Source organism: Podarcis bocagei (genome assembly GCF_964188305.1).
Source record: "Podarcis bocagei genome assembly, chromosome: 5".
NCBI classification, from domain to species: Eukaryota; Metazoa; Chordata; class Lepidosauria; order Squamata; family Lacertidae; genus Podarcis; species Podarcis bocagei.
Genome location: NC_138129.1, coordinates 91,498,555 through 91,522,246, shown reverse-complemented (window position 1 = coordinate 91,522,246; position 23,692 = coordinate 91,498,555). Strand labels below are relative to the sequence as shown.

General features: G+C 46.4%; 1 protein-coding gene across 4 annotated transcripts in view; it reads left to right on the top strand.

Annotated features, from left to right (window-relative positions):
• Positions 1-23,692, top strand: part of HMCN1 (hemicentin 1) — a 329,394-nt gene that overhangs the window by 180,729 nt on the left and 124,973 nt on the right. For all 4 annotated transcript variants that reach the window (XR_014008183.1, XM_081194243.1, XM_081194242.1 and 1 more), the window contains 9 exons: positions 1,265-1,388; positions 3,403-3,504; positions 7,101-7,277; positions 9,494-9,645; positions 12,268-12,391; positions 14,346-14,521; positions 18,154-18,250; positions 20,736-20,858; positions 22,368-22,529. Coding sequence is in view for 3 of the 4 variants with exons in the window: in XM_081194243.1 (XP_081050369.1) it covers positions 1,265-1,388; positions 3,403-3,504; positions 7,101-7,277; positions 9,494-9,645; positions 12,268-12,391; positions 14,346-14,521; positions 18,154-18,250; positions 20,736-20,858; positions 22,368-22,529 (1,237 nt within the window). In the remaining variant the exon portion in view is untranslated. The remainder of the gene's footprint in view (positions 1-1,264; positions 1,389-3,402; positions 3,505-7,100; positions 7,278-9,493; positions 9,646-12,267; positions 12,392-14,345; positions 14,522-18,153; positions 18,251-20,735; positions 20,859-22,367; positions 22,530-23,692) is intronic.

The following is a 23,692-nucleotide window of genomic DNA, read 5'->3' as shown; positions in this document are numbered from 1 at the left end:
GTTTTTATGATTTATGTTTGATATACCTCCGTAAAATTTTAATTTGAAAAACCAAATAAATAGATTTTGTGATTGGCAAGAGAGCGACTCTGTTGTGCCACACACACTGCTACTGCTCATTGCTATAATTTAAACATAAAACCTGCTTCCCAGTGTACCAGTGTGCCAATAGCTTAAAACTCCCAGGCTTTTTTTGTAGGTCAATTGAAATGCAGGGAGGGGAAGCAGAGCTCTACAGTGGATAAGAAAGAATCACAAAGTGGAATGTTGTCTTTGATAATCCTCATAATGGGATGCAGGTGGCGCTGTGGGTTAAACCACAGAGCCTAGGACTTGCCGATCAGAAGGTCGGCAGTTCGAATCCCCGTGACAGGGTGAGCTCCCGTTGCTCGGTCCCTGCTCCTCCCAACCTAGCAGTTCGAAAGCACGTCAAAGTGCAAGTAGATAAATAGGTACCGCTCCAACGGGAAGGTATATGGCGTTTCTGTGCTCTGCTCTGGTTCTCCAGAAGTGGCTTAGTCATGCTGGCCACATGACCTGGAAGCTGTACGCCGGCTCCCTCCGCCAGTAAAGCGAGATGAGCACCGCAACCCCAGAGTCGGTCACGACTGGACCTAATGTTCCAGGGTCCCTTTAAAGGTAAAGGTACCCCTGCCCGTACGAGCCAGTCGTGACTGACTCTAGGGTTGCGCGCTCACCTCGCTCTATAGGCCGGGAGCCGGCACTGTCCGAAGACCCTTCCGGGTCACGTGGCCAGCGTGACGAAGCTGCATCTGGCGAGCCAGCACCAGCGCAACACACGGAAACGCCGTTTACCTTCCCGCTATAAAGTGGTCCCTATTTATCTACTTGCACTTAGGGGTGCTTTCGAACTGCTAGGTGGGCAGGAGCTGGGACCGAATAGCGGAAACTCACCCCGCCGCGGGGATTCGAACCGCCGACCTTACGATCAGCAAGTCCTAGGCACTGAGGTTTTACCCACAGCACCACCCGCGTCCCTTTCCAGGGTCTCTTTACCTTTACCTAATCCTCATAACGGGCCTAAGACCAAGCATGCTAATGAACTGCATTTATTCTTTATGCATGATTTATTCCAGCTGCTGAACTGGAATTTTAGCAGTAGGATTTTGGATTTTTAAAGCCAAAAATCCAGAAAGTAAGCACCCTGAATATAATTGTCATTTGGAAGGAGAGCTGATAATATGCATATCCTGTTGGAAATCTCTATGGATGCTTGTTTTTTCTTTTTCCCGTTCCGGAACAGCTGGAGTCCTCCGGACGCATCCTGCAGATCGCCAGGGCTTTGATGGAAGATGCTGGGAGATACACCTGTGTGGCAACAAATGCAGCTGGCGAAGCCCAGCAACATGTCCGACTGCATGTGTATGGTAATGGTTTTCCCGACATGGAACGTAGCCTATTGGTTATACTAGGTCCACACATGCATGCTCCACATACATTCTCCTGCTCAGCTCTTGTTCTTTCGCAAACATTTTAGGTGTTTGTGATAGCATCTAGCAGCTCCCATCATTTTTACAACATGCCTTTTCCTTCTTGTTATCTTTGCAAGCGTTCGTTTTTCAGAGGAGTCCCCAGTATTGTGATTTGAGGACTTGTCCCCCACTTGGGAATAATAAAAACACGTGGACACGACATATTAGGTCGTGGGCAAGAAAAGGCCACAACTTTATTGATTACAGCATGTGAGAGGTATTGGCTTAGGCATTGGACAACAGCAAATATTGACTCCACCCACTAGGAGAGGGGTCAGTCAGACGGGGGTTAACCACTAGTAGGGGGAGCCTGTTGATGCAAATACAACTATAAACTCTCCCCTGATGTCACAGGGGGTCGTGCCATGGCCCCCAGCCACACAGGGCATCAGACAGGATCCACGACTGCCGGATTCCTTTAACGGAATACCCAAAAGTGAAGGGGTAGGCGATGGCCACACCTTGCCCTTCCACACACCAACACATTCCAATGCCTAACCGCCAAATACCGAGAAAGTTGTGACGATTGCTACGAGGTAGGCGGAAAAAACCCAAGAGGCTGGTGCCAATTTGCCAGTTGGAAAAAACTCCTACCAGGCTCCCTGGGCAACCAGGGCAACCAACCATAGGTCCATAGCAAGGTCAAGCGAACACCTATGCACTAAAGGGAGTGGTGGGTGGGTGACGCGAGGAAAATGGCAGCGGAATGGGGAGAAGAGCTGGCGCGGCCGCATTTAAGTGGCTAAACCACGCCCCCTGAGCGGCCACCTGATTGGGCGCCCTTCTGGGAGGCGTGGCGCGCCAGCATCAATGGGAGGGCAGGGGCCGGAACGCCCCCTGCGTAGCGCGGGAATCGGTTCCCGCTCACAATCCCTCCCCTCTGGAAGGAGGAGAGGCTTTGTGGAGGAAATGATTGGTCGCATGTGAGTCTGGTGATTCGGGGCCAGCTTTGATGAGAAGATTTCTGCACACAGCATTGCGGCAAGGGAGTTTTACCCGTCACCAGGGGTGACTTCCACAGATACCCTCAAATGGGGTGCCAGGACATTAATGACTGTGCACTGGGGAAGGCAGGCTGGGGACTAACTCAGGAGAGGGGCCTGTGATTTGTAGGGAACTGTAACATCCAGGAGGCAAGAGTCGGAGGCAGTGGAAGCTTCAGAGCTGGAGGGTGGAGCGCAGGATGGGTTGGCAGAAGAGGAGGCAGGTCAGGCAAGTGAAGTGAAGGGACAGCTGCTTCCCCACCTTCTCCTGCATCACTGTCTCCCAGAACCAGGAGGGGGCTGAAAAGGGATGAGCAGAGGACGTTCCCATTGAGGCATAGTCTCCAGTCTCAAGTGCACAGCCCATTGGGGGAAGGTACATAAATTGGTGGTCTCCAGAGAGCATGGACCTGGTGCTAGTTTGGTGTGTGTAGCTATCAAGAGCTGTAGAAGCTACCGTAAGTGGTATCTTTAACAATAAACAGTTTATCTGCCGTGTGCATTCCCTTGACATGGGAACAGATGTGCTTAGGGATGGCAGAAGGGAATTATAAATATCACACATCCTTTCCATTCTCACATTATCTACATTCCTTGACCTGTGCACCCTCTGTTTGTGTGGTGTGAGGTACAACACCTGAAACATCCCAGAGAAGAAGGGAAAAGCCAATTGGGTCTCTCCATGTTCTGGTTTAAGAAATATGTGTGCCTCTTCTACATGAGGCCCGGAGGGTGTCAGCCCGAGAACGGGCCTTCTCTGTATTGCCTCCCCAATTGTGGAATGATCTCCCCATGGAGCTTTGCCTGGAGCCTTCATTATATATGTGTTGATAATGTCACAGAAACTGGATAAGCACAGAAGAAAGCCTTCATATATGTGAGGTTGAACAACCAAGATGATAATCTTTTCATCCTTTTCTTCCCAGAACCACCCAGTTTGAAGGATGCAGGAAAGATGATAAACGAGACTGTGGTTTTGAACAATCCAATACAGCTGGAGTGCAAAGCATCTGGAAATCCTTTGCCAGGTAGTTACACACTCAGAAGTTATTGCTCGTAATTAAAAAAATAAATAAATTGGGTGAGCGGGAGGAGAGTTGCCGTATTTCAAGATTCACCTTACCCTAAAGTAGCTCCATGAAACATAATGGGATTTCTCTTCCAGTAGATGTTTTGTGTAGCTCATGTGCTGCAAACCCATCTTTGTTGTCCTGGGTGGGATTCGACTAAGTTGTTGCAGGCACAAATCAAGGTCCATTTGTGCAACAAACGCCCTTCCCCGCATCCTCTAAGTCTGCTCTGCAGGACTAGGGAAACCCCAGAACAGTTTAAGGGGGCAGGGTGGAACGGGGAAATCCCCTTGCACGAGTGGCCCTTGCATCCTGCATTCATACCCCTCTTAGCGCAATGTTGAATCCCATCAAGTGTTTGTTGCGGCAACATTTCTGGTACTGGTTTGGCTGAGTTGCCAGGAATGTACAGAATGTTCACAAACACTCGTGCTTGGAAAGCAAAGGGTTTGCCATTCAACGTTCCTCAGAAAATGGGCAGAAGTAGTTTTGCGAGGCAGCCGGAGGGCTGGGAAGGGTGCAGATATTGCGTGTTGCATTAAGTATGCTGCATCGACTGAGGTGTTTCGGCCATGCATGGACAGATGGTGCAGTCGGCTTCCCCTCAGAGCATCCTCGTTGCTACGAATTGGGGATGGGTCTCGCTCATTATCCGCTCATTATTCTTTTAAAGTTACTGTCTACTTCTCTGCGACAAAAAGAGCCTTCGGGGTGGATTTGCTGACTAACCACATGACATGTACAAGGCTGCTTCTGACATTGCGAAATCGGATGCAGAGACTCCAGGAGTGAGGCTGAAGAAAGAAATTGGCTGCTTTTGAAGCAGCTCCCTTGATTGCCTTGGCAGAGGCGACATTCTAAACTCTTGGACTGGACTACATTTGCATTGGGGCTGGCTCTGCTTTTGCTGGCTCCTGCTTCCTTTATCATTCCTTCTCACCCCGTAAATGTAGAAACAGATTTTCAGGATGAGCTTGTTTACATATGTATGCGTGTCGCTGGATCACTCAACACTTGGCCATTTGTGAACTGGCCTTGGGCCCATCCGGACTGATGCTTTCTTGCGGGTACGTGCAGGCGCATGTCGTTGATACATTAATAGTGTATTTGAAGTGGGTTTATACTGGATTGTCCACACGGCACCCCGTTTGTTGTGGGAGATTGCATCCACATTTTAATTCCACCCATTCCATTGTCTGTGCTCCTATTGTTTTTAAGTCCCCCACTTCTCTTTGCAATGACAAACCTAGACAAAAGCAGAGGCATCACCTTGCCAACAAAGGTCCGTATAGTTAAAGCTACGGTTTTCCCAGTAGTGATGTATGGAAGTGAGAGCTGGACCATCAAGAAGGCTGATCGCCGAAGAATTGATGCTTTTGAATTATGGTGCTGGAGGAGACTCTCGAGAGTCCCATGGACTGCAAGAAGAGCAAACCTATCCATTCAAGGAAATCAGCCCTGAGTGCTCACTGGAAGGACAGATCCTGAAGCTGAGGCTCCAAGACTTTGGCCACCTCATGAGAAGAGAAGACTCCCTGGAAAAGACCCTGATGTTGGGAAAGATGGAGGGCACAAGGAGAAGGGGGCGACAGAGGACAAGATGGTTGGACAGTGTTCTTGAAGCTACGAACATGAGTTTGACCAAACTGCGGGAAGCAGTGGAAGACAGGAGTGCCTGGCATGCTCTAGTCCATGGGGTCACAAAGATTCGGACACGACTAAACGACTAAACAACAACAACAACTTCTGTTTGAGCAAAACTTAGATGTGCTTTGATGCCATGCCACCATATTTTCATGTGTACATTTTTATGTTTAGTATTTATAAAATTTCAGGTGCTTTATATCTGTCAAATAAAAAATCCTAAGTCGTGTGGGCTGTTGTAGGGATGTTATTCCAAAGCATATTGTTATGAGGGTGGGGGATAAGCAAGTGACCAGTGAGGGGAACAATAACAGGCCACAGAGACTGCTTGAATATGCAACCTGATGGGCAGTTATTGGGCAGTATCCCTCTAACTCATCCTTTTAGCTCAAGGGTTTCTGCTGGGGTGCAACAGGACTTTCTTCCCTTTCTTTTGCCCTGCACCCTCTCCAAATCTGTTCCAGAGGGTTGGAAGGACCCCCTATAATAGATTTAGGGGCGCATTGGGGGGGGGGGAGTTCCATTGCACAAGTAGAAATCCTAGTGTTGATGGGACCATGACTTACTGTTGCTTCGGATGTAGCACTGTGTTCTAATTAGGGCTGGGTTTTCAACACTGTGCTATATATCACCACCTAAGCCTTCTGATATGCCAATATATTACGATGTCTGAAATAAGGATGGAGCTAGGTAGAGGCGTTGGCTGACTTCGCGATTTTTCCTGCATTGCGATTTTTGCCGGCGCCTGCTCTCGTAATTCTCGAGAGCCGAGACAACAGAGTTAACAGGAGCTGCAGGAATCGAGAGAAGTGTTGGCTGGCTTGACCAGTTTTCCAAAGTTGGGATTTTTACATAGCATGCAGTCACACGCACATTATTAAACCAATATCACAATATGGACTTCAAACTGGTCGATATATTGCCCAGCCCTAATCCTAACACTGAGCTTCTTTGCATTTCAAAAGTGAGAAGGAATTCCTTAATTTTTTCCCCACCCGCCCACTGCCTTTGCTTTTCCGCATTTGCCATCCGAGACGGAGGCACTCAAAGCCTCTGTTTTACTTTTGTGCATGAGTGACATTTGAACATAACAGGCTTGACACCTGGCTTGAGAGCAGTACATGTGAAAAGGATCTAGGAGTCTTGGTTGACCACAAACTTGACATGAGCCAACAGTGTGACGCGGCAGCTAAAAAAGCCAATGCAATTCTGGGCTGCATCAATAGGAGCATAGCATCTAGATCAAGGGAAGTAATAGTGCCACTGTATTCTGCTCTGGTCAGACCTCACCTGGAGTACTGTGTCCAGTTCTGGGCACCACAGTTCAAGGACACTGACAAACTGGAACGTGTCCAGAGGAGGGCAACCAAAATGGTCAAAGGCCTGGAAACGATGCCTTATGAGGAACGGCTAAGGGAGCTGGGCATGTTTAGCCTGGAGAAGAGGAGGTTAAGGGGTGATATGATAGCCATGTTCAAATATATAAAAGGATGTTACATAGAGGAGGGAGAAAGGTTATTTTCTGCTGCTCCAGAGAAGCGGACACGGAGCAATGGATCCAAACTACAAGAAAGAAGATTCCACCTAAACATTAGGAAGAACTTCCTGACAGTAAGAGCTGTTTGACAGTGGAATTTGCTGCCAAGGAGTGTGGTGGAGTCTCCTACTTTGGAGGTCTTTAAGCAGAGGCTTGACAACCATATGTCAGGAGTGCTCTGATGGTGTTTCCTGCTTGGCAGGGGGTTGGACTCGATGGCCCTTGTGGTCTCTTCCAACTCTGATTCTATGATTCTATGATTCTAGGTAGGCCTTTCCTCGCCCTTCCAAGGAGGTTTGGAGTTTTAGATAAATTCAGAGCAGCGAGTTGTAGACCCCTCTCACCAGCCTCTTTTACTTAATTCCCTCTGCAGTCATCACGTGGTACAAAGATAACCACCCTCTCACCAACACTGCCAGCGTCAGCTTCCTGAACAGAGGGCAGGTTTTGCAGATTGATGGCGCCCACATCTCCGACACTGGCATTTATAAATGTGTTGTGGCGAATGCAGCAGGAATAGCCGAGCTGTTCTTCAGCCTCCAGGTTCACGGTAAATATTTCTTCTCATAAAAAAATGACTGCTCGAGGGGGGAAACACCTCTCCGCATTTCATCTGTTCTTTTCATGTTTTATTTTGCGCACTTAATAGCTTCCAGGTACTCGTTAAAATCGTTTCCCAGGAGAAAACTCGGGGAAGATTTAGTCCAGAGCTCAGTTCTGTAGCACCGGCAAAACTTAAAAATGGGAGAACACTCCGTTCTGAAGTGTTTCCTTGACAGAACTGTGCAGTGTAGTCGTGTCTGGAAGACAGATTTTAATGTTGCCTTTCCAGCAAACTGAAGTGTTTATTTCGTTGTTGCTAGTCTTGCACTTAAGTAGCCGTCAACCTTTTCGGACCCTTGAGACACCTTTAACCACTTCCAACAGCAATGTTGTTGTTGTTTTTAAATCCATTGTTTTCTTATAGTCTGGCCAAATTAGATGCAACTACAGAACACAGGTTTTTACTTGGGTGCAAAAAATTCATACAGATTTAAATGCACAAGCCAAGATGTTCTTCCCTTTGTGTGCTAAGAGAGAGAATTTAAATTTATGTTCTCCTTGGTTTCCTTGCCACAATCTTTGTGTGTCTGTGGAATACAAACCCTGGTTTGTCTTGGCAATTGTTCAGCCCCTTTACGCTTGTTATCAAGCCTCTTTCTTTACCAAAAATGTACCACAGACGTACCTTGGAAGTCAACGGAATCTGTTCCAGAAGTCCGTTCAACTTTCAAAATGTTCGACTTCCAAGGCACAGCTTCCGATTGGCTGCAGGAACATCCTGCTGCCAATCGGAAGCCGCGCCAGACATTCGGCTTCTGAAAATCATTCGAAAACCGGAACAATCACTTCCAGTTTTTGATCGTTCGGGAGCCGAAACATTCAAGTTTACAGGCGTTTGGCTTCTGAGGTTCCACTGTAATTTGCAGCACTTGTTACTTTATCATGCAAAAATATTGCACAATCATGAAGAAACATTTATGACGAGGATGATTATTACTACTGCTACTAGTAGACATGTCTGTCCTGTCCTCCAATGCCCATGAATCAGGTTGGCATACAACACTTTTAATATCAGAAAATCATATTGATATCAGAAAATGAAAGCTTGGATTAAAGTTCAATAGCAGTGCAGCAGCAGAGGACGAGACCACAGAGAATATGTGCCTATTAACATCATCAGACACTTAGCAAGGCAAAAGACCACCAGAGCAAAAAATGTCTTCACCTGTCAGCAAAAGCTAGGAAGAAAGTTTTTTTTAAATACAAAAAACCCAAACTGATTAGCTGTCAATCAAATGAGTAATGCTTGTACAGTAATAATGACAACAATCATTTATTACTTATACTCCGCCCATTCAACTGGTTAGACCCAGCAACTCTGGGCAGCTTCCAACTTAATATAAAAACACAGTAAGACACACATTAAAAGCTTCCTAATACAGGGCTGCCTTCAAAAGTTGTCAGCTACTATGCTGCTTCTGCAGGATTAGTGCTATATCATTCTTGTTGTTGTTATTTCTTTGCTCCTAAAGCACTAATGGAAAGTCGCTCTTTAAAAAGCCCCATTAGACAGCTATTCTTGCATATGTTTGATTGGTTGTTTGAGAGATGGGCTTGCAAGTGCACTGCTAAAATGTGGCATGCTGGCTTGTGGAGTCAGATTCTCCCTCTGAGCTAAACAGAAACTGTGTTCAGTTGCTTTTAATATTAATTGATTTATAATGACTTGGGAGCAGCACATTTCCTTTTCAGCTGCTGTGGCCCAAGACACAGCCAACAGCCGTTAACTCCACCCAACTATTAATTGCAAGAAATGTTTGGCGCCAGGGATATTATATAGCAGTGGTGTCCAAACTTTCTTCAGAGAGGGCCAGATTTGATGAAGTGAAGGGCCATGAGGGCCGACCAAAGTTGTTTACCTTTTCTTAGGATTGAAGTTATTGAGCTTCACTTTACCCCAGGATTTTACCCCAGGAAATAAACTACCACAGGGGCCATATTAAACTGACTGGCAAGGCCAGATTAGGCCCCCGAAACTGACTTTGGACATGCATGTTATATACCATTCTAAGCCCAAACTTGGGGAGAGGGCGGGGAGACAGATGGAAAAAGGCTGAGGAACCACCAAAGTTTAATTCCATTCAGAAAACACAGACTCACACGCATCTGAATAGATGGGACTTTCGAATACTTAATTATTCTTCTTCTTCCTCCTCTTGTCAGTTTCACCCTCCATTTCTGGCAACAACGAAATGGTAACTGTTGTGGTTAATAATCCGGTTCGACTGGAATGTGAAGCTCGTGGGATCCCTGTTCCCATTCTGACCTGGCTGAAAGATGGTAGCCCTGTTTCTAGTTTCTCAAATGGACTCCAGGTACTTTGATGCTACTCTTGAGGGTTCCAGGACTATTTAAACTAGCTTATTTAATGAAATCGGTGGCCTGAGCTTTTCGGTGGCAGTCAAGGGGCTTCCCCACATCCCACCCTGGAAGTGACCCTGTGATTACTGCGTAGCATGGTCTGTTTGTAGCGTTCTCCACTTTTCTGCACCTTCGTTTGCTGCACCAGAAATGAGTGCTCTGTGGGAAGCCACATTGCAGCCAATGAGAGGCGAATGGCTCAGGACTGCAATACCTCAAGGACCGCCTCTTTCCATATGAACCTACCCAGACCCTGAGATCATTTTCTGGGGCCCTTCTTTGTATGTCTTCTCCTCAAGAGGCCTGGAAGGTGGCAACACGAGAACGGGGCCTTCTCTGCAGTGGCTCCCTGTATGTGGAATGCTCTCCCCAAGGAAGTTCACCTGGTGCCTTCATTGCAACCTTTAGGCGCCAGGCAAAAACATTCCCTTTTAACCAGGCCTTTGGTTGATCAGATTTACATCCTATACCCTCTTAAAATGTTTGTGTGGGGTTTTTTTGGAGGGGGGCTGTTGGGTTGGGCTGTTGGGCTGGAAAATAAATTCAAAATAATAATAATGGGAAATTGTTCCATGCTTCCATGTTAAAGGTAAAGGGAGCCCTGACCATTAGGTCCAGTCGTGACCGACTCTGGGGTTGCGGTGCTCATCTCGCTTTATTGGCCGAGGGAACCCACGTGCAGCTTCCGGGTCATGTGGCCAGCATGACTAAGCCGCTTCTGGTGAACCAGAGCAGCCCATGGAAACGCCGTTTACCTTCCCGCCGGAGTGGTACCTATTTATCTACTTGCACTTTGACATGATTTCGAACTGCTAGGTTGGCAGGAGCAGGGACTGAGCAACAGGAGCTCACCCCGTCGTGGGGATTCGAACCGCCGATCTTCTGATTGGCAAGTCCTAGGCTCTGTGGTTTAACCCACAGTGCCACCTGCGCCCCTTTGCTTCCATGTTAGGGCTTGGTTAAAGCATGACAGAGTGTGACTCATGCAAACCAGGCCAGCTCTCAGGGATTGCCATTTCAAGGAGTGTTTTGGCCTTAGTCCCCACACCTGGGAATCCAGACTGGAGCACCTCCTTTTAACAGGATACCCATATTCCCACGGAGAGGCAGGTAGAGATTTACAACCTCCCCTGCAGCCATGCCTAGGTTATATCCGATGCCTTACCTTCCAAAGTAGCGATGATTGCTATGAGGAAGGCGAAAACCTCCCAGGTTAGCCAATTTACCTGGCAGGGGGGAAATTCCTCCCCGGCCAGCCAACTTAGTCCATAGCAAGGTCAGATTACCCCATGTTACCTACAAAGCTGGTAGAAGCTAGCACAATGATAGGGAGGGTGGGAGCAAGATGCAAAAAATAAATAAAAAGTGTTTGCAGTGAGCCAGGTGCCTGTTTTTATCCCTGGGGAATAGCTCTGAGTGGAGTCCTCTGTAGACCCAGTCAGGACTGCGCCCCAGAGTGAGCTCTACTCGAGTCTACATGGTCCAATCTGGCAGGCAAGCTAACTCAATTTATCTAGCCAGAGGCCAGGAACACCTCCCTCCGCCAGGAAACGTCCCAGTGCTTTGGCTGCTATGGCAGAGGGCAGGTCCTGACCGTTGCCCACTCTGGCTGGGATTGTTGGAACTTGGAAGTCCAGTGCCTGGTTCGAAATATTCTAGTTATGACACACATACCACATATGAGCCAAAGATTTTTCTCCCTCTGCCATTCCTTAGTAGTGGAGACACGCTGGTGCCTGGGTCACTGTCATAGTAGGTTTCCAAACACCAGGAATGGAAGGAGATTACGTTCTCGCTTGTTGCAGCCAGCTAATGTGGTTCCATTCTTGTAATAATAACCAGGGGTGCGGGTGGCGCTGTGGGTTAAACCACAGAGCCTAGGATTTGCTGATCAGAAGGTTGGCAGTTTGGATCCCCGCGACGGGGTGAGCTCCCGTTACTTGATCCCTGCTCCTGCCAACCTAGCAGTTTGAAAGCACAAAGTGCAAATAGATAAATAGGTACCGCTCCAACGGGAAGGTAAATGGCGTTTCCGTGTGCTGCTCTGGTTCGCCAGAAGCGGCTTAGTCATGCTGGCAACATGACCCGGAAGCTGTACGCCGGCTCCTTCGGCCAATAAAGCGAGATGAGCGCTGCAACCCCAGAGTCATCCACGACTGGACCTAATGGTCAGGGGTCCCTATGCTTGGGTGACATGATGGCGGAGCTCACAAGGTAGTTTTGGGGGAGAGTTTATGATCCCGTCGCACTTCATTTTTCTTTATTTGGTGGGAAATAATGAGGAACACGAAGACACCTGATTTTGAATTGCAATCAGGATTGTAATTCGATATGAAGATAATCAAATCCCTTGGCTAGTCGCTAAGAAATGAATAAATTGATATTAATAAGTGCAAAGTAGTAAGACAGGAACAGATATAGTAGAGATCTGTGGATGTATTGTGAAGATAAAACCAAACAGGATAGGAAAATTGCATTGTGTGATTGATGCAACTTGATATATAATTATGTTTGTCAATTACATGCCACGATCCATGTCACTTTTTGACAATTTCACCTCTTTTTTTTTTTTTTAGATTCTTTCTGGAGGTCGTATCCTGGCACTGACGAGCGCACAGATCAGTGACTCGGGAAGGTACACATGTGTTGCGGTTAACGCTGCAGGGGAGAAACAGAGGGATATTGATCTCAAAGTTCATGGTGAGGACTCCACTTTCCCAAGCATAAACATTGAAAGAACTGCCAGGGACTGAAACAACATATCTCTTAATGAATTAGAACAGGGATGATCACTCTGGGGCCTATGGACAACACAGTGCCCTCAGACACCTCTCTTGGTGCCCACCAAAACCTTCTGCCACTCCCATTTTTTATTTTTAAAAACTAGGAGTGCTTGGCTTGTTGGGGAAGTTGCCTGAGTTTTTATGGGGTGTGGTGTTTCATTCAAATACACTGGTGCCCATAGAACAGACATTTATAAATATATTGTGGCAATTTGTTAATCAACCATTCATGTGAGAAGCAGAGAGGAACATAGCTGTCAACCGTCCCTTATTTGGCGGGAAAGTCCCTTATCCCAGCGCTGTGTCCTGCTGCTGTCCCTTATTGATGATGTCCCTTAAATTTCCCAGGTTTCAAAGGAAGCAGCTCCTCTCCCTCCCTCCCTGCCGGCCAGGGAGGAGGGAGGCTCCAACTGTGTTGCTTGGCTGCGTTGCTCACCCAATAAGGAGTCTAAGAACGACGGGGGTGGAGCTTGCATGCCTTGTGCTGATCAAATTAGCCACGTTGCCTGGGGGCTCGCCTTTGTTCAGCGCTTCCCAGCGGAGAGGTGACGGTGGTTTTCCTTGCTGCATCCCCTTTGCTGCGTTTCTGGGCTTTCTGCCTTTGTCTCGGAGGGCCTCAGCAGTTGAATATACCTGTGCCCTGAAAATCCCTTATTTTGGCTGCTGATCCCTTATTTTCGAGGCTGCTGGTCCCTTATTTTCAAATCTGTAAGTTGACAGCTTTGGAGAGGAAGGACCAAAAATATTTTTCACCCAAGATGGAGAGGTTAGAGAAACAAATTGGGGGATGGGCGTGATTTGTCTACTTGGTCTTACAAAACGATTTTGATTACTGTTTAAAAGAAATAGCATTGTTGATCTACACCATTCTACAAAATGGAGCCACTTTAATCTTCTGTTTCTTGGTTAACTAAATATTTGTCTCTGGGAAAATGCTGCACGCTTTGAATGTAAACCAGTCCTGTTGTCGCCTGTTTCCATCTTCCATTTGCTCACAGTTAAGGACACGCACGGTTAATTTCAAAAACTCGTGTTTCTGGATGAACAGTTCAAGGGCGATGCCACCAATTTACAGGGTAGTTCAAAAAGAGGGAGCTAAGAGTGGCACGGACACTTTCTTTCTTTAACAAAAGAATAATAACTTCACACTAACTGGTTAATGAATGCTCTCAGTTGATGAAAGAAACATCCAGATTTGCATTAAAGTCAAATTCATGATTACGTAAGAATAAGTAAAGTAACTGATTGTAGCACAATTATAGTTCTAAATCATGTGTGTAACCTCCATGAGCCAATTTGGATATTAGCTGTTTTAGATTAATCATTAGAAACACCAGTGTTTGGGAGAATTTTTTGGGGGGTGAGGGAATCAGAATGGCCTACATTTAGAGGTTCTTTATCAGAGACTGAGAGTCAAGCTTTCAGAGTTCTAGCCAGTGCTAGATTTATGTATAAGTTAAACAAGCTATAGCTTAGGACTCCACTCTCTTGGGGGCCCCAAAAAAATTTAAAGGAAAAAACAACTTAATGTACACTTCCAAGATATAAGATAAAAAACAAATAAAATAAAATGTACATACAACAACAGTGTTTCTAAATGGCTTTAGATACCTATTAGGTCTATAAACTATAAATTAGCATATATTCAACACAAAAAACTGTGACAATTTGTTGTTGAAAAAGGACAGCTGGACATATAAAGGGCCCCATTACCTTCAGTAGCTTAGGGCCTCACCAAACCTTAATCCAGCCCTGGTTCTTGCCTATCCTTTGGTTCTATGACTAGGGACACCAGCTCGCTGTTTTGGGAGAGAGACTAGTTTCCTTTGCTACAGCAAAAAGAGATGACATTAAATCTTAACATGCTTCAGTTCCACCAAACATTATGGGAGAGGAACAGAATGTCTCTGTGGTTATGGGCGAAGATCTGGAGCTCCACTGCCAGAGCAATGCTATTCCCCCACCAACCTTAGAGTGGCTGAAGGATGGCCAGCCATTGCTGAAGAAACTGGGTCTCAGCATCACAGAAGGTGGAAGTGTATTGAAGGTAAGTTAAAAATAAAAGTTTTCCCCTCTCAAGTCTTTCATCCTTATGACCCCTGACACTAATGATACACAAGGCTCCACTGGCACTGTGATTCTTGACACAGAAGCTGTGCGCACATTTCTTTTTATTTGCGCTTGAAGCTGAGCACATGTGAAGCTAGCCACAATCCATAAGTATCCTGCAGTTTCTTGAGAAAGACTGCTGCTTTCCCTCAAACCAGTTCCCGTCCAATTTGAAAATGAAAGCTGCACCTGAGCTGGGGTGTGTACGCTAGAAACCTCTGTTGCACATGTGCAGTTGACAACATGTCCAATATGAAAATGAAAGCTGCAGCTGATCTGGGGTGTGTACACTAGAAACCTCTGTTGCACGTGTGCAGTTGACAACATGGGTGCAAATGATAGATTTGTTGAATAGGCATTTAGGGGGTGGGGTTTGGGGTGTGGGAAAACAAATCAGGCAGTGCTTGTTGGGTGAAGACATCTTTGCCTCCTCCCTGGTATGTTTGGCAATTGGAACATGGTGCAGAAAAATGACCTTGTTGTGTTTTAAGCAGCTAATGTATAAATAGAGTAAAGGTACCTCCAGACTGACAGGACGCGGGTGGCGATGTGGGTTAAACCACAGAGCCTAGGATTTGCCATTCAGAAGGTCGGCGGTTTGAATCCCCATGACGGGGTGAGCTCCCGTTGCTCAGTCCCTGTTACTGCCAACCTAGCAGTTCGAAAGCACGTCAAAGTGCAAGTAGATAAATAGGTACCGTTCCGGCGGGAAGGTAAACGGCGTTTCCGTGCGCTGCTCTGGTTCGCTAGAAGCGGCTTAGTCATGCTCGCCACATGACCCAGAAGCTGTACACCGGCTCCCTCGGCCTATAGAGTGAGATGAGCGCACAACCCCAGAGTCGGTCACGACTGGACCTAATGGTCAGGGGTACCTTTACCTTTACCTTTACCTCCAGACTGGGTGCAGGGGGGATTTCAAGCCCACACCAGGAAATTTAGGTTTGTGCAATTAAAATGGATTAAGGCACTCTGTCACTCTAGTTCTGATATAGCGGACCTTTCTCAGGGAACTGGCACCCTAGGTTCTGTGACTATTGGGGAGAAGCGAGACAGGCAAAAACCTCCTGTGGAATTTTGCCAACTTACTGAATTAGTTGACTTCCTGTAGAATTACTGCAGAGGTTTAGCCTCATTAGGAGATTCTGAGCTTGCACTGAATTTTGCTCAAGGTCAAGATTCACTGACAACTTATAGATGCTTGAACCCCGCTTGAAGAACAATTCTAGTCTTACTGAACAATTTTGCTTCCTTCAATATTTTTCCACCTATGTCCACGTACATAGTATACGTTTCCCTTCACTGGTTCCCTTATTGTTTCATATCAAGTTTAATCTTCTTTTTAATCTTTAAATTTCTCCATGGTCTTGGCCACTCCTGCCTGTCTTTGTTATGCCCTCTCCCCCTTCCTCTCATTTCCTCCATTCCTTAAACACTAATCTTCTTATTAAATCTCCACTCTTGGGCTGCTTCTCATTTCCATTCCTGCTTTGTGATCCCTTCTGCGTGGTACTGTCTCCCTCTGAATATTTGGCTGCTCACATCTTAGTCTCACTTTAATAAATTTTTAAGACCTCATATTTCATCTCTCATATTTCTCTTTGATGGCATATTTTATTTTTCAAGAGATCCTTTCCTGCTTCTAGAGTGTTGTCAGAGCTGGCCCTACCATTAGGTAGAGCGAGGTGGCAGCACAGGGCAGCTGATTGTGGGTGCCCTGAAAAGGCAGAAAATTGTTTATTTAATTTATTGTACTTTTACAGCCAGGGAGTGGGAGAAGCATTGTAGGATTTTCTGCCTCAGATGCTGAAATAACTTGACTGGTCTTCTGTACTTTGTGACCCTTGAATGGATGAAGAGGGAAGGGTATCATTTGCTGCCCCCCCCCCCAAACAGCAGAATGCATCGGATCAGCTCTCTTTATTGTATTCAGATGCTTCTACAAATAATAAGTGTTGGTGGTGATGTTTTCGCTGGAGCTGAACTCTCGAAATATGCTTGTGATTTTGCTCTAATAATGCCAGGCCAAGTTCTAAGACAAGAGGGTGGCCCTCGTTTTGGCACAAGCAAACGAGGATCAAAATGGCCACGGGCAAATCACACGACTGAAGGCAGGCTGTTGGCCGGGTTCAAAATCAAGCATAAATGGAGGGCAAAGAAAGAGAGTCTGCATGGCTGCCTTATGGGGTTGCTCAGAGTGGGGAGTGCTCTTTGGCGCAAAGGATTTGTAAGGACTGCTGTTTGATTGCAAGGTAGACGACAGGGTTCCCTTGATCCAGAGCTTAATGTACCCAGTTTACGTGAAGACCAGAGCAGGACGTAGCTTGGTAGAGGAGGTAAAGTGCTGGAGACCGGCTGCTGAGGAGCTTACAGAGCCTAGGACTTGCTGATCAGAAGGTCGGTGGTTCAAATCCCCGCGACAGGGTGAGCTCCCGTTGCTCGGTCCCTGCTCCTGCCAACCTAGCAGTTTGAAAGCACATCAAAGTGCAAGTAGATAAATAGGCACCGCTCCAGCAGGAAGGTAAACAGCGTTTCCGTGTGCTGCTCTGGTTCGCCAGAAGCGGCTTAGTCATGCTGGCCACATGACCCGGAAGCTGTATGCTGGCTCCCTTGGCCAATAAAGCGAGATGAGCGCCACAACCCCAGAGTCGGCCACGACTGGACCTAATGGTCAGGGGTCCCTTTACCTTTACTACCTCAGTGAACTTTTGATGGTTCAAAGCACTTCACATATAACGGCTTATTATAATCCTTAACAACAACCCTGTTAGGTAAGCTTAGTATTATTCTCCTGTATAAACTGGGGACTGAGACTAAGTAGCCTAAAGTTAGTGGGTTTATGGTAGAGGGGAGATTTAAACCAGGAACTTCATGGTTCATAGCTTAGTCTAGCGCTGGCGTATGATGGGGCAGGGTGATGCTGTTGCCTCAGGTGGCAGGTGCTGAGGTGCGGGGAGGGGACAGAGCTGTGAGTGCCCTGTGGCCTGACCTGTACCCCCGGGCACTAGTCTGCTGCCCTCAAATTTCACTAGTATTGGTGTACAATTCAACTACCAGTCAAATTGGCTTCTGCGTGTGCCTTGGAAGAGGACGCCATCTTGTCCATTGCATCAGGCAGCAAAATATCCTGAGCCGGCCCTGGCTTAGGCTCCTAGCTGTTACACTGTGTCAGCTTCTAGGTTTGATTCAGGCAAAACCTGGTGGCAAGTGTAATCAGGAGAATTTATTTCCAGCTGATGAACCATCACCAGCTCTTACTGTAATGTAAGGGTAGAGAGAGAATACTTTTTATCTACTGAGGTAGGAAAACAACGCTTTTCAATCAGTCTTCCCACTCAGTAGTTGACCAATAATCTATTAAGCCCGTGAGTAAATTTGCAAGTAAGGTTATACTATGTTTAGGGAAGCTTTTAATGTTTGATGGACTATTGTATTTTGATATTTTGTTGGAAGCAGCCCAGAGTGGGCAGGGTATAAATAAAATTATTATTATTTATTATTTTTATTACATTGTGATGCATTCATAACTGATTGCTGGAATATTTCATGTGTGGTTTTTTAAAAAATTGCTAGATTAAAGAAGTGCAAACTCAGGATACTGGACGTTACACTTGTGAAGCCACAAATGTGGCTGGAAAAACGGAAAAGAACTACAACGTCAATGTATGGGGTAAGATATGCAGCTTTTGCAATCACTTTCATAAAGAACGGAACTCTATTAGTGAATGAAATGTGTGTTCCTGGAAAACCTAGGTGCATACAGTCGTGCCTTGGCTCCCGAATGCCTTGGGCGTTGAACATTCCGGCTCCCGAACGATCAAAAATCGGAAGTGAGTGTTCCAGAAGCCGAACATCCAACGGGCTTCCGCAGCTTCCAGTTGGCCACAGGAGCTTCCTGCAGCCAATTAGAAGCCACGCTTTGGAAGTCAAACGTTTCGGAAGCCAAATGGACTTCCGAAACAGATTCTGTTTGATTTCCAAGGTATGACACTATTAGGGAAGGGGTATGAGAAATTTGCACAATTGTGCTGCAGTTCAGGAGATTTGTTTTTCTGATATTCACTCTTGTATCTGTAGTTTACAATCCTGGGAATCTTACTATGTTATTTTAATACAAGCTCATTTTGAGACCTCTTGGACACAGGATAAAAAAGTGAGAAAGTGTGAGAAATTCATTTTCAAACCCCTGATACTAGGATGAGTATGGGTAATTTTGCCAAGGAACTAGAGTGGAATGGATCTGAAAATATTGGTTTGTTTTTCATTCTTCCAGTTTCTGCATCAGTTCCTGGTTTTTTTTAAAAAAGAGTACGCAAAGATTTATACATATTATTGTTCACATTTCTTCTAACATATGCCTTTTGGTATGCAGTTTTCCCTGATGTATGGATTTTTGGAAGCATCTCCCCTGAGTGTAGTTCACCATAGTGTGCATATTTTTGTGTGCACTTTCCCCTAATAAATGCATTTTTGTATGCTCTTTGGGCTGGAGAACTGCATTACAATATTCATAGAAGCATTCTTTCTCCAAAGATGGATTGCAAATTTCTCTCACAGTTTTTTCTCACTTCCCTATTTATGCTATGCAACCCCCCAGAATAAGTTAAAGCAATCTCTGATTGCCTGAAGATTGAAACATTACGCACTGGACTGGTGGTGGCATCTAGTGGTTGATCCCAAGCTTCACTTTTTATGTCAGTTTGGATTTTCCAGTTGCCTAGGGTTTGCCAGTGTGCCAGAACATACGGTTAGGAAAAACTCAAACTTTCCCTTGTCATCTTTCATGGCAGCTATGCAAATAAATCTTTACACAAGTTGCACTGACTCTTAAGATCTATCAATTCTGTGTCCAGGGCAGCTGTCTACCAGCTCCATCTGGTACGCAGGCTGAGACCCTACCTGCCCACAGACTGTCTTGCCAGAGTGGTGCATGCTCTAGTTATCTCCTGCTTGGATTATTGCAATGCTCTCTATGTGGGGCTACCTTTGAAGGTGACCCAGAAACTACAATTAATCCAGAATGCAGCAGCTAGACTGGTAACAGGGTGTGGTCGCCAAGATCATATAACACCAGTCCTGAAAGACCTACATTGGCTCCCAGTACGTTTCCAAACACAATTCAAAGTGTTGGTGCTGACCTTTAAAACCCTAAACGGCTTCGACCCAGTATACCTGAAGGAGTGTCTCCACCCCCATCATTCAGCCCAGATGCTGAGGTCCAGCTCCGAGGGCCTTCTGGCAGTTCCCTCCCTGCGAGAAGTGAGGTTACAGGGAACCAGGCAGAGGGCCTTCTTGGTAGTGGCGCCCATCAGATGTCAAGGAAATAAACAACTATCTGACTTTTAGAAGACATCTGAAGGCAGCCCTGTTTAGGGATTTTTTTAAATGTTTGCTGTTTTATTGTGTTTTTTATAGTCTGTTGTTTTATTGTGTTTTTATATTCTATTATTATTGTCCAGCATCACTGAGAGGGCACCAGGTTAGCTACACCCCTGATCTAGATGTTCTTACAAGCTAAATCCTCTTCCTTCAAAATCATTATACCATAGACCTGCCTGTGAAAACCATCTGTAAGTGATGGTTTAGAAACATATTCTTTGCTTGCACGCAGGATCCAGAAGCAACGTTGGACAGCCTTTTGGTGTTGCAAATCCAGGAAATTTGTGCGTCTCATTTAATATTGGCCCATTTCCTCAGAGCTATCTCCCTTTCCAAAACTGGCAGAATTCAGCCGGATGGGTTTAAGGCTTTGCTTCTGGGAGACTTAGGGGTATTACAGTACTGGTTTGAAGTACGAGAAACTGAAATAAGAAGTAGAAATTGGTGCGATGCAAGGAAGGCTTTAACTGCTGCCAGCACTGAAGCTTTTAATTCTCTTTACTATTTCAAACTCCGAAAGAGTTGAAGAGGTTCAAACAGAAATGTTTCGTTCCTGTTTTGTACGTTCTCAGGAATAGTTTGAGCAAACGGAAGGTATTCAGTTGTGTGTCCTGTTCTCCCCATGAGGAATTCAGTACTTGAAAGAAGTGTCTGTGTGGGTCTGACTTTGCTTCTTCTGTTGGTTCCTCAAGTGGCCCAGTGTTAGGTGCCATTTATTACTTGATAATTTTATAAGTTACAGATCACCAGCTATTTCTGACATTTCCCCACTTTAGTGCCAGCCAGTATTTATAGTTCAGACACGCTTACTCGTCTGACAGTAATTGAAGGAAACCTCATCAGTATGATATGCGAGTCCAGTGGAATTCCACCCCCGGCCCTCAGCTGGAGAAAGAATGGTAAGCAACTGCTATGGGTGAGGGCTTTCCTTAGGAGCTAGCTGTTCCCTACGCCAGTGTGGTGTAGTGGTTAAGAGCGGTAGTCTCGTAATCTGGGGAACCGGGTTCGCGTCTCCGCTCCTCCACATGCAGCTGCTGGGTGACCTTGGGCCAGTCACACTTCTCTGAAGTCTCTCAGCCCCACTCACCTCACAGAGTGTTTGTTGTGGGGGAGGAAGGGAAAGGAGATTGTTAGCCGCTTTGAGACTCCATAAAGGGAGTGAAAGGCGAGATATCAAATCCAAACTACTACTACTACTACTACTACTACTACTACTACTACTACTACTACTACTCTTCTTCTTCTTCTTCTTCTTCTTCTTCTTCTTCTTCTTCTTCTTCTTCTTCTTCTCTTTTTCTCATTGGTTTGCAAAGCTTTCCCTGCAACCCTCCCCTCTTCACCTAGCCCCCTACATGTGCATAGTCACACCCACCCAGTGGCGTAGCGTGGGTTGTCAGCACCCGGGGCAAGGCAAGTAATTTGCGCCCCCTAACCCGTGGATTTGCGCCCCCTAACCATAACCCCCAGATGTTGCGCCCGGTGCGGCCGGCCCCCCTGCACCCCCCACGCTATGCCACTGCACCCACCCCATACATTGAAAGCATGTGGCTCCCCCAAATAGTCCTGGGAACTGCAGCTCATTGAGGGTGTGGGAAATCGTAGCTCTGTAAGAGGCAAACAGGATTCTTTGTGGGGAGCCATGCTCTTTAAATGTGTTTTAAGTGCGTGGGCTGAATGTGACGAGTACGGTCTGTATAGCCAGCAGCGGTTGATACAGATTTGAACGTTTGCTTCTAAAACCTCATTTGCTTCTGTTAAAGGTGCTTTCAAATCAAATTGTTCTTTCTTTGTTTAAGATGAGTTAGGCTGAGGCACGGAATCCTTGGACCCATTAATGTAATGGACCCTGCCCTTACCTGCTCTCTTTCTCCCTTTGTCTGCTTTCCTCCTCCAGTCCTAGTAGGACAGAAGACAAGCTTGATACAGTACAATGATGCTGACTTCTAACCCTTGACTTCTTCCTACTTGACCTCTGACCACAAGGACCGATTTTTATGGAGGCAAAATTTCAAGACTGTAGACCTAAATCCACAGTGAAATGGAGGTGAATGATACCACTTAGGCCCTCCAGCTGTCTTGGGACTACAACTCCCATCATCCCTAGCTAACAGGACCAGTGGTCAGGGATGATGGGAATTGTAGTCCCAAAGCAGCTGGACTGGAGGGCCAAGTTTGGCCATCACTGACTTAGGCAGAACGCCTGTTGATTTCTATAAACATAGTGACACCTGTGCCCAGCACTCATTGGCTATATGGGAGTAGGGTTCAATGTTTGTGACCGTGTTGGATTATGGCTGACCTAGCCCAGCAGGAAATATGACTGGAATACAATCCGTGTCAAAGAACCCTTAACCATGTGCCTCATCCTATGCTCTGTATTTTTATCTGAAATAATGTTTCTCTTGTAGGTTCTCCACTGCTGGCTGACCCTACAGGTAGGGTCAGAGTGTTATCTGGAGGAAGGCAGTTGCAAATTTCCATTGCTGAGAAATCAGACGCCGCTTCCTATGCGTGTATGGCTTCAAATGTTGCCGGAATAGCAAAGAAGGAATATAACTTGGTGGTATATGGTAGGTCAACATGTCAAATTGCTTGTGGCCGTTCATTGGTTTGGAAATGATTACCGTTGATGAGTAAAGCAGGGCTTGCAATCAAAGAACAAGAATGGAACAGGCGATTATCTAGTTCAACCCTCTGTTCTGCAGCAAGACCACAAAGTGGTCTCTGGAGTCTCCACTTGTAAATATCAGTTTACCTTATCCACATTAGATTAATAAGAAGCCTTGGTGGTTTTGCCAAAACTTTGGGGCCAAGCTAAACATACTGTGGGAGTCTCTTGCAGAAAACAGCAGCAGAGGGGGTTTGGTTTGGGCTTGCAGGGGGAGAGTTTTTACTCTTGGCTCCAGTACTGCAGCCATGATTGGTTCTGAGCTGTGATTAGCTGTGGGATCAGTAGTGGAGAGGGGGTTGTGGGGGCGGCACTGACCTGACCTCCCAGCACCAGAGTCGCTACTGCTTACTGGGACACAATGCGGGTGGTGCTGTGGTCTAAACCACTGAACCTCTTGGGTTTGCCAATTGGAATGTTGGCAGTTTGAATCCCCACAACGGAGTGAGCTCCTGCTGCTCTGTCCCAGCTTCTGCCAACCTAGCAGTTTGAAAGCACACCAGTGCAAGTAGATCAATAGGTACTGCTGCGGCGGAAAGGTAAACGGCGTTTCTGTGCGCTCTGGTTTCCCTTGCGCCAGAAGTGGTTTAGTTCTGCTGGCCACATGACCTGGAAAGCTGTCTGCGGACAAACGCCGGCTCCCTCGGCCTGAAAGCAAGATGAGCGCCGCGACCCCATAGTCGCCTTTGACTGGACTTCACCGTCCAGGGGTCCTTTGCCTTTTACCTTTTACTGAGAGGGGCAAGGCAATGGGGAGGTCCACCTTGTGCAATTAATTTGGCAGGTGCATTAGCTCCACCTATGCATTTGAATTAGTGCTGACCTCCGCAGTGCCCTGACCCTCCGATTCTCTCTTTCCCAGGGAGCACTACCACCCTAGCTTGCAATCTCATCCTGCCACCCACCGCTGCATGGGGTGGAGGCACAAGATGAGTACATGTGAGCACATCTTGCAGTTAATAGTAGCCTGGAGGGTAGGATTGGCATGGGGTAAAGGCTTAAGGCTTCCTTTCCCTATGCAATGCCCCTACACAGGAATCCACCCCCTGCCCTCTCTGCATTCTG